General features: G+C 43.4%; 1 protein-coding gene across 1 annotated transcript; it reads left to right on the forward strand.

The window, feature by feature from the left end:
* The first annotated feature begins 873 nt into the window (after positions 1-873).
* LOC133646563 (CD209 antigen-like protein 2) lies at positions 874-6257 on the forward strand. Its single transcript, XM_062042065.1, has 6 exons — positions 874-1060; positions 1154-1255; positions 3590-3853; positions 3929-4092; positions 5822-5961; positions 6032-6257. The coding sequence occupies exons 1-6, from the start codon at positions 949-951 to the stop codon at positions 6189-6191; spliced, it is 942 nt and encodes a 313-aa protein (XP_061898049.1). The 5' UTR covers positions 874-948; the 3' UTR covers positions 6192-6257.
* Positions 6258-10994: the final 4737 nt, after the last annotated feature.

Raw genomic sequence — 10994 nt, forward strand, 5'->3', positions numbered from 1 at the left:
TTACCGTAAAATGTTTCGTATATGAGCATTTTAACAATACAGGGGGAAAAATACAAGCTACTCTGTGGATAAAATATATAGATGACTCAATTAAAAATATACATACATATTAGGTCAATGCAAAATTGCACTACCCCACCCTACTTAACAAAACATCCATCCATGCATCCATTTCTACCGCTTATCCCTTTTGTGGTCGCGGGGGGTGCTAGAGCCTATCTCAGCTACAATCGGGTGGAAGGCGGGGTACACCCTGGACAAGTCGCCACTTCATGGCAGGGCCAACACAGATAGACAGACAACATTCACACTCACATTCACACACTAACAATGACCCAAAAAAGTGTATCCACATGTTGCTACGTTTCTTTTGACGCTGGCTCATTTTGTGGAGTTTTTCAGACAGTGTGACTCCAGTCCAGTCAGGTGGCACACACATTTGCATTTAAATACAGCTTGCAAATGAACGGCTCACAACAGCGAATTGGTTCTTGTCGTTCACTTGAAAGAGCCATTCAAAAGACTTGAGTCGTTCGCGAACGTCTGCATCTCGAGTGGACACATTCCAAACCAAATCAAGCAAGAGGCTAATTCCAGGTAATTTATTTTGTATTACCATTTTTCCCGATGGAAATATACTTTGTAAATCCAAACAAATAAGTAATGCAGCGGCATGGACTGTGTTCAAAGCGGAATTTTTTTCAAAATGTATATTAATTTGCTTTGTTTGTAAATGATCAATATTACCCACTTAAACTCTAAAAACCAAAAATGTATGCATATGTTTTGACATCTAAGTTTTGGGTAGATGCAGAATCAAATATTAATGATCATCAGGACTGTGCTGCATTTTATGAACACACATACGCGCACACACACACACACACCTTATCACAAGTATAAACAAGAGTTGCACCGATCAATAAACAGCACTTGCATAAAAGTACGATGGAGAACATTCAGTCGCAGCCTGAACAAGAAGAAGAAACTCAAGTGGAACAAAAGAGTGTCAAAGATTTCAACAGAAATCGGCGTTCACATGCTCAGAAATTTCAACGAGGTATAAGTAACACTGACATTTAAACATGCTGCACTTTCTGGACACAACCTGTGAGTACATTTTGTCTGACTGTGGCTTTGTTTGCCAACTCAGTGGGAGCTGCATGTGGGATTCCACGCCACCGCTTAACTGTCCTGCTTCTGGGCACGCTCACTGCTATTCTGCTAATAGCGGCTGTTGTCATCGCCATTTACTGTGAGTAAATCCATGGATAAGTGTGGCAGAGCACATATATACATATATTGCATGTGTATGCTGTGTTGCTTGGTCGTAAAGCCTTATTCTTCATTGATTAAACTGGAAAAGCAATACAAATGCTTGCCATTTCTGATGTATTACGCAGGGGGAAAAAACTTAACAGAGGCACCAATTCTAATTGGTGATCAACCAATTGACAAATATCTTAAATTCTACCAATTAAAGATAGAATTATATAATCATTATTAATGGGTAGTTTTGATTGTAATGGGCCATTTGACTAGAACATCTAACTTTCTGACATAAACCCACTGGCCACAGTGTTCAAAATATGCATTAAATATTACTGTACGTCTTTACAAAGATAATGCTCAGTTCTGATTGTTTTTGCTTTGTTGGTTTATTGCAAACTACTGCAAGTTTGGAAATTAATAGAATTGTGGTCTCTTAATTTGGCGAGCAATTGTCGACACTTAAGATGCGAGTGTCTTTTATATACAGTAGATGTAAACAACCTTTATAGGATTGATCAAAATCCGGCAGCATCAAAACACTTTGTTAAAGCATTAAAAACTACGGTGATCGGGATGGGTCACAACAAATGCAAATGCCACAACACAACAACATAAAGCCACAACACAACAACTTTCAGCTACAACACAACAACATCAAGCCAAAACACAACAACTTTCAGCTACAACACAAGAACATCAAGCCACAACACAACAACTTAGAACCACAACACAACATAAAGCTGCAACTAGGGATGTAACAATAAATGGTGTTATGATAAACCGTGATAAAAATCTGGACAATTAGTATCTTGTACCATGAATTGATTAACGTGGACCCCAACTTAAACAAGTTGAAAAACTTATTCGGGTGTTACCATTTAGTGGTCAATTGTACGGAATATGTACTGTACTGCGCAATCTACTAATAAAAGTCTCAATCAATCAATCAAAATCACCTTTTTAAACTAAAATGATGGCAATACCATAAATGAGTACCAAACTTTGATAAACTCACAGACTGTTGACGCTGCTTTTTAACTGGACAAGCAAGTTTGCGCTAGCTTGCAATTCAATAAAGGCTAACATGGATACAAGAGTGTAAACGACTCAAGCCGTCGTGCGGGTTCTCAGGACCATCAAGGAAGGACATAATTGAGCAGGGTTGTGACTTTGTTTATTTTTCAAATAAACCTCAGTTTAGGTCGCTTTTCAGCTCCTCTTCTCTCCTCGCTCTTCGGCTCACTTTTCAGTCTGCCGCGTCGTCGTCTGCCTCTTGCTCTCTGCCTCTCGCGCTCTCCAACTCTCTTCTCTCCGACTCGCTCTCCAACTCTCTCCGCCACGTCCTTCTTCACTTTTACGGCTGTCGCACTTTTACACAGTTCAAGGAGATTAATTGATTGTGCCCAGCTGTCCGATCCACGCACCTGCAGTCCATTTCGACGCGGGTCCGCCGGCCACGCCTCCTCACCGCCATCTTGGAGCGGGCCCCGGTGAGCCCTGGCCCGCTGTCGGACTGCCGGCCACGCCTCCTCGCCGCCATCTTGGAGCGAGCTCCGGTGTGCCTTGCCTCACTGTCGGACTGCCGGCCACGCCTCCTCGCCGCCATCTCGGAGTCGGCCCCGGCGGGGCACGCCTCGCTGTCGGTCTGCCGGCGCCTCCTTCCCACAAAGAGATATTAACATCTTTCCCCATTGCAAACAACAAATAGTTTAGTATGTATAAGTCCTTTTTGAGCAAAGTCATCATTACCATGATAATAATGGTTAATGTGATCATTTTTGTCACAATAACTGTGGTTTGAAATGTTCATATCGTCATATTTCTATAGCCACAACACAACAACTTTCAGTCACAACACAGTTGCAAAAGCCACTAAAAATGCAAATGCCACCACACACCAACTTTCAGCCACAACACAACAACAGCGGACCAAGTTTTGCTGACAGACCAAGTAACTGAGACGGAAAGTTGAAATTTAAATAAAGAAGGAGCAAAATTAAGTGGAAGTAAGCTGTTGTGGTTGAGTGTTGTCACTTTCTGGTCCACTTGGTCCACTGTCACTTTCGTTGTCGCTTAATGTTGTTCTGTTGTGGCTTTATGTTGTTGTTTTGTGGCGTAATGTTATGTTGTGGCGTTTGCATTCATTGTGACCTTCAAAGGTTCCCTCACTTTTTCAGAAATGTGGCTAACTTATTGAAATATAACATATAATGTATCGCTAAAACATGTGCTGCCTCAAACTTCAAGACCAACATCAACAAGAATTTTGACCTAACCAAATGTACCAATAATGCCAAGATTTGTTTGTGGCCCTCAGGTGCCAATGCCAACGACGATCACCTTCAGACTCCTCATTCAGCTGTCTCTGCCCTTATCATCGAACGTAATTATCTCCGCAACCATACTGGCATCCTGAAAGCAGAGCGGGAGGCTGAGTCGGCAATAGTCAGGCAGCAGACAAGCCTCATTCAAATGAAGCTCCAACTGAAGCAGCAGAGGAGACTTAGTGACGTCCTTCAGAACAAGATTGAAGCGCTTCAAAGTGAAAAAGCAAATCTGCAGTCTAAAAAAAATGCTCTTGGTAAGTCCAAGACCATTCTGAAGGAATTCTTGAACAGTTGACCTTTAGGATCTTTGTTGTTTCTTGCTGCGACAGAGCAAAGCTGTGGCAGATGCCCTGCAGGATGGACTCTCCTTAAATCTACCTGCTATTATTTCTCTCTCTCTGACCACGACTCCAAGAAGAACTGGCCAGACAGCAGAGCAAACTGTCTTGGTCGAGGTGGAGACCTACTGGTGATCGATAACTTGCAGGAACAGGTCAGAAGACAAATAAGTCCTTTTAAAATGATCTGCGTAAAAGTGCACTACAACATGAGAGGTACTTTAAACATTTACCTTAATTCAAGGGTGTCAAGCTTGTTTTCAGTGAGGGCCACATCATAGTTATGGCTGCCCTCAGAGTGAATAATTTATGAATATAAATGTATAGGGATTCACCTTGTGATATTATTATACAATTGAAATATGCATTTGATTATTATATATTTTTTACATACACTGTACACACTTTTTTTTAGATTTTGCAGTAAAAAACTGGCAGCTCAGTCAATACAATTTTACCATAATGTTTTTTTTACTGCATATTACTCTTAGTGGAAAAACGATACTATAGTTTTTTTACGGTAAAATTCTGGCAACTGAGCTGCCCCTTTTTTACCATGAAATATATTGTCATTTTTGTACAATTTGATGGATAACTTGCTTTGAAATCATAAGTCAAGCAGATATTTGATCTTATAATTTTTACTTGAACTAACAAAAAGTTTGTATGTAATGGTATTTGTTGCATTATTAGATAATATTAAGTTTAAAAGATATGCAATAGATAGATAGATAGTACTCTATTGATTCCTTCAGGAGAGTTCCATCAGGAAAATTAAAATTGCATGCAATATATGTTTTTTCACTCTCAAAATGTCAAGGACGAATACATTTTGTAAGAAAAGATAAAATACTGTATTGACGCATGTAATTTCAAGGCAGTTGCGGGGGCACATTGAAAGATATGGCAGGCCAAAACTGGCCCTCGGCCCCTCAGTTTGGAATCTGTGTCTTAATTAGTTACATTACATTAAGGGTTCTCAATTATCTTTCTTTCATCTTCCCCCCAAGGTAAAGAAATGTTTAGAAGTATGACGCTTACCACTTTTTCATGACGTTCTGGTCGGATTAATTCACAATGCAGTCGCATCACATTGCATACATATCCGATTTATATCCACCTATGATAGAGGCCCAATTGGATATGAAAACTTTGGAATTGCAATGTTCACAATGACATTAAAAAAATCGATACAGGTCGCATATGGCCAAAAAAATCGGAATTGACCTGCAGTGTAAACGGTGCCTTATGCTACCGTTACATACCATGTACGTATAAACGTTCAACAACACATAGTGGATGGCTGATGTAGTGCCACAAAAATAGTTAAAAGTGCTAATAACAGATATTACAGACGTTCTATTACTATTATCCTATTATATATCCGAGTAGGAAAAATCCTACTTCTGTGGGCATTCCAGTTGAAATTTCTGACTTCCCAGTACAAATGGAATGTATACCAATAGGGCATGTTAACTGTTAGCATGCTAACATTTATAGCAAGTTTAACAGTCACGCATCTCAAAGTGCCATATTTTGTAACTTGACCCATACAAATGTTAGCATGCTAACGCTAATTCTGTTGTTATTCACCTCAAATACTGTACATATATTTTGCTATTTGACGCATGATAACGCTTAACTAGTGTTTGTGTGACTATCAGTGGTACTTTAACTTAACTTAACTGCTATTTTAGTTAATGTCACAAATATGTCCATATTCCGCATATTTTTTTACTACTTGACACTATCTGGCTAGCATTCTAACATTTGGCGTTTCAGTTTGGTGTCCGCTTTTCAGCATTGACACACAATTTCTCCTGAAAATCCTATTTTCTAGTTTTTAGCACAATTCAGCTCAATTCCAATATTTGTTTCTCATAGGTACTTGTTAGCGAAAATGCTCCGAGAACAAGCTCCAGTTCAGTTTTATGGTGGCAGAACGGATATTGGATGGGCCTGCGAGTGATGGGGTCCCAGAGAACATGGATGTGGATAAACAATACGACTGAGATTGAAACAGGGTATGCAACTCACTTTTCTTCAACACAACAGTTTAGTTTGTCACGATGCATATCGCGTTATGTACTTCAGGTACTGGAGAAATGATCAGCCAAGCAGCAGTGGACCTCAGACTGGGAACTGTGCAGCTTTTCTTTACTATACCGACACCACCAAAGTATGGTATAATGGAAAGTGCCAGGAGCACCTGTTTAACTGGATATGCGAGATGCTGGCAAAGCCTTTAGAGTAGTCGAAACTCAACTTGAATACATTGCGCCCAGGAAAAATGTTCAAATAAACATATCTGCATTATTAATGTCAATCTTTTTTTTTTCATAAAGGAATTAGCTGCAGCCTTACTTTTATTGAAAGGGTTATCGAATAATCAAATCACAGTATACAAATTCATTAATCAAGATTAAATACCATTTGCAACTTTGTCCGAAATACGTTGAAATTTGTTTTAACATAATACATTAAATTTGTTATTTTAGACATCCCTAATTATTACATTACATTTATTATATTGTTTATTTTTGTTTTTCCCAAGAAGAATACGTGAACATGAACAAACGCATGAGGTGGACAAACAATCAATACTAGCTGAGCGATAGAAAAGGGGTAGGATTACATAAAATCTGCTTCCTTCTACGCCTTTTCGGACATGCTGACTTGTGCAAGTGATGCACATTTTGGGGGGCATGAGATAAAGCCAGAAAAGCGTGCCGGCAAAGCTGCAGGCAATCAGTAATCTTCCCAGCTGGGACGAATGAGGGCAGGCAGCATAAATACCAGCGGACCCGAACACCCAGTGCCGTAAGGTAGTTCACTCCTCGTAGTAAGCATCCCATCTCTGGCTTCCCTCCTGCGTACTTGCTCTCTCTCTGTGACTTCCCAGTTCCCGTGTCTTATGTGCTTTGCGTTCCCCGCAGTGCCTTTCCTGTTCCCCGTGATCGAGCTGTGTGCCTCGACTCCTCGTGTTGTTGGGATTGAGGAGGTCTTCGAAGTATTCCCTCCACCGATCCACAACATCCGCAGTCGAGGTCAGCAGAACACCATCCGCACCATACACGGTGTTGACAGTGCACTGCTTCACCTTCCTGAGGCGGCGGATGGTGGTCCAGAATCGCTTCGAAGCCGTCCGGAAGTTGTTTTCCATGGCTTCCCCGAACTCCTCCCATGTCCGAGTTTTTGCCTCTGCGACCGCTGAAGCCGCACACCGCTTGGCCTGTCGGTACCTGTCCGCTGCCTCCGGAGTCCTATGAGCCAAAAGAACCCGATAGGACTCTTTCTTCAGCTTGACGGCATCCCTCACCGCCTGTGTCCACCAACGGGTTCTAGGATTACCACCACGACAGGCACCAACTACCTTGCGGCCACAGCACCAATCAGCCGCCTCGACAATAGAGGTGCGGAACATTGTCCACTCGGACTCAATGTCCAGCACCTCCCTCGTGATATGTTCAAAGTTCTTCCGAAGGTGAGAATTGAAACTCTCTCTGACAGGAGACTCTGCCAGACGTTCCCAGCAGACCCTCACAATGCGTTTGGGCCTGCCAGGTCTGTCCGGCATCCTCCCCCACCATCGCAGCCAACTCACCACCAGGTGGTGATCGGTAGAAAGCTCAACCCCTCCAAAACATGAGGCCGCAAATCCGATGACACAACTACAAAGTCGATCATGGAACTGCGGCCTAGGGTGTCCTGGTGCCAAGTGCACATATGGACACCCTTATGTTTGAACATGGTGTTTGTTATGGACAATCTGTGACGAGCACAAAAGTCCAATAACAAAACACCTCTCGGGTTCAGATCCGGGCGGCCATTCTTCCCAATCACGCCTCTCCAGGTTTCACTGTCGTTGCCAACATGAGCGTTGAAGTCCCCCAGTAGGACAAGGGAATCATCAGGGGGAGCACTTTCCAGTACTCCCTCGAGTGTATCCAAAAAGGGTGGGTACTCTAAACTGTTGTTTGGTGCGTAAGCACAAACAACAGTCAGGACCCATCCCCCCACCCGAAGGCGGAGGGAAGCTACCCTCTCGTCCACTGGGTTGAACTCCAACGTGCAGGCTTTGAGCCGAGGGGCAACAGGAATTGCTACCCCAGCTCGTCACCTCTCACTGCGTGCAACGCCAGTGTGGAAGAGAGTCCAGCCGCTCTCGAGAGAACTGGTTCCAGAGCCCTTGCTGTGCGTCGAGGTGAGTCCGACTATATCCAGCCGGAACTTCTCTACCTCGCGCACTAGCTCAGGCTCCTTCACCCCCAGCGAGGTGACGTTCCACGTCCCAAGAGCAAGCTTATGTAGCCGAGGATCAGACCGCCAAGTGCCCTGCCTTTGGCTTCCGCCCAGCTCACAATGCACCCGACCTCTGTGGCCCCTCCCATGAGTGGTGAGCCCATGGGAGGTGGGACCCACGTTGCCTCTTCGGGCTGTGCCCGGCCGGGCCCCATGGGGACAGGCCCGGCCACCAGGCGCTCGCTATCGTGCCCCAACTCCGGGCCTGACTCCAGAGGGGGGCCCCGGTGACCTGTGTCCGGGCGAGGGAAATCTGAGTCCTTGTTGATGCATTCCCATAGAAGTCTTCGAGCTGCTCTTTGTCTGATCCCTCACCTAGGACCTGTTTGTCTTGGGAGACCCCACCAGGGGGCATGAAAGCCACCGTACAACATAGCTCCTAGGATCATTGGGACACGCAAACTCCTCTACCACGGTAAGGTGGCAGCTCAGAGAGGAGAAGTTTTTTTTTTTTAAGTTTGTTTTTCTATTTTGTTTAGGAAATGTCGGACCAATAGCGACGTAATGTTTTCAGCTGCATGAATGCTGTGGTTAATTTGAACAAACATTGTTATTGCCTGTACATCATGTAGACTGCAGCCATTTTTGCTGGTACTCAGCACACACAAGCATGGGTAGGACTTAATAATAATACTAATAATAATGGATGAGATTTTACATCGCGCTTTTCTATAATTAGATACTCAAAGCGCTCACAGAGAAGTGGGAACACATCATTCATTCACACCGGTGGTGGTAAGCTATATAAGGGGCTTAAGAGCGCCATCGAGCTGTTTGGGGAGGAATTCTCCAAGAACTCACATATATTCCCCGTCAGATATCAAAACATATTTGTCATGAATTGATAAAAAGATAAAAAGAAAATTGGGTTCCAGCAGAACTACACTATAGGGGTCTATTTGTGCATGTGCCTGTTCCCTAGTGCAGTGTTTTTCAACCACTGTGCCGCGGCACAGTGTGCCGTGAGATACAGTCTGGTGTGGCGTGGGATATTATGCAGTTTCACTGCGCTTTGAGTCACTAGAGAAAAGCACTATATAAATATAATTCACTTCACTTCACTTCACCTATTTGGGTTAAAAATATTTTTTGCAAACCAGTAATTATAATCTGCAAATAATGTGCCGTTGTTGAGTGTCGGTGGTGTCTAAAGCTCGGCAGAGTAACCATGTTATACCATACCATATCAGTAGGTGGAAGCCGGTAGCTAATTGCTTTGTAGATGTCGGGAACATGTGTGAGACGACGATGGTTTGTTGTGATCACAATATGCAGGCGACAGCGGGAGGCAGTGTGCAGGTAAAAAGGTGTCTAATGCTTAAAGGCCTACTGAAACCCACTACTACCGGCCACGCAGTCTGATAGTTTATATATCAATGATGAAATCTTAACATTGCAACACATGCCAATACGGCCGGGTTAACTTATAAAGTGCAATTTTAAATTTCCCGGGGAACTTCCGGTGGAAAACGTCTATGTATGACGACGTTTGCGCGTGACGTCAACGGTTGAAACGGGAGTATCCGGACACATTGTATCCCAATACAAACAGCTCTGTTTTCATCGCAAAATTCCACAGTATTCTGGACATCTGTGTTGGTGAATCTTTTGCAATTTGTTTAATGAACAATAGAGACTGCAAAGAAGAAAGCTGTAGGTGGGATCAGTGTATTAGCGGCTGGCTGCAGCAACACAACCAGGAGGACTTTGAGTTGGATAGCAGACGCGCTATCCGACGCTAGCCGCCGACCGCATCGATGATCGGGTGAAGTCCTTCGTCGCGCCGTCGATCGCTGGAACGCAGGTGAGCACGGGTGTTGATGAGCAGATGAGGACTGACGTAGGTGGAGCGCTAATGTTTTTATCATAGCTCTGACGAGGTCCCGTAGCTAAGTTAGTTTCAATGGCATCGTTAGCAACAGCTTCGACAGGCGGCACAGCATTAACCGTGTAGTTACAGGTCCAATGTTTGGTTCGGTGTCTCCTGATAGTAGTATTATTGATCTTCTGTCTATCCTTCCAGTCAGGGGCTTATTTCTTTTGTTTCTATCTGCATTTAAGCACGATGCTATCACGTTAGCTCCGTAGCTAAAGTGCTTCACCGATGTATTGTCGTGGAGATAAAAGTCACTGTGAATGTCCATTTCGCGTTCTCGACTCTCATTTTCAAGAGGATATAGTATCCGAGGTGGTTTAAAATACAAATCCGTGATCCACAATAGAAAAAGGAGAAAGTGTGGAATCCAATGAGCCCTTTTACCTAAGTTACGGTCAGAGCGAAAAAAGATACGTCCTGCACTGCACTCTTGTCCTTCACTCTCACGTTTCTCATCCAAGAATCTTTCATCCTCGCTCAAATTAATGGGGTAATCGTCGCTTTCTCGGTCCAAATCGCTCTCGCTGCTGGTGCAAACAATGGGGAAATGTGAGGAGCCCTTCAACCTGCGACGCCACGCTACTTCCGGTACAGGCAAGGCTTTTTTTATCAGCGACCAAAAGTTGCGAAATTTATTGTCGTTGTTCTCTACTAAATCCTTTCAGCAAAAATATGGCAATATCGCGAAATGGTCAAGTATGACACATAGAATGGATCTGCTATCCCCGTTTAAATAAAACAATTTCATTTCAGTAGGCCTTTAAACCAAAGATAAACAAAAGATGAATGCCCCTAAGAAAAGGCATTGAAGCTTAGGGAAGGCTATGCAGTACGAATTTAAAACTGAACTGGCTACAAAGTAAACAAAAACAGAATGCT

The sequence above is a fragment of the Entelurus aequoreus genome, linkage group LG03 (assembly GCF_033978785.1).
Source record: "Entelurus aequoreus isolate RoL-2023_Sb linkage group LG03, RoL_Eaeq_v1.1, whole genome shotgun sequence".
In the NCBI taxonomy this organism is placed as follows: Eukaryota; Metazoa; Chordata; class Actinopteri; order Syngnathiformes; family Syngnathidae; genus Entelurus; species Entelurus aequoreus.

What these genes read in the sequence shown, in the direction of transcription:
- LOC133646563 (XM_062042065.1), top strand. Translation starts at nt 949, where the DNA reads ATGGAGAACATTCAGTCGCAGCCTGAACAAGAAGAAGAAACTCAAGTG. An exon ending in TGTTGTCATCGCCATTTACT is followed by an intron (nt 1,256 to 3,589) that starts GTGAGTAAATCC and finishes TGTGGCCCTCAG; the next exon opens with GTGCCAATGCCAACGACGAT. An exon ending in GTCTAAAAAAAATGCTCTTG is followed by an intron (nt 3,854 to 3,928) that starts GTAAGTCCAAGA and finishes TTGCTGCGACAG; the next exon opens with AGCAAAGCTGTGGCAGATGC.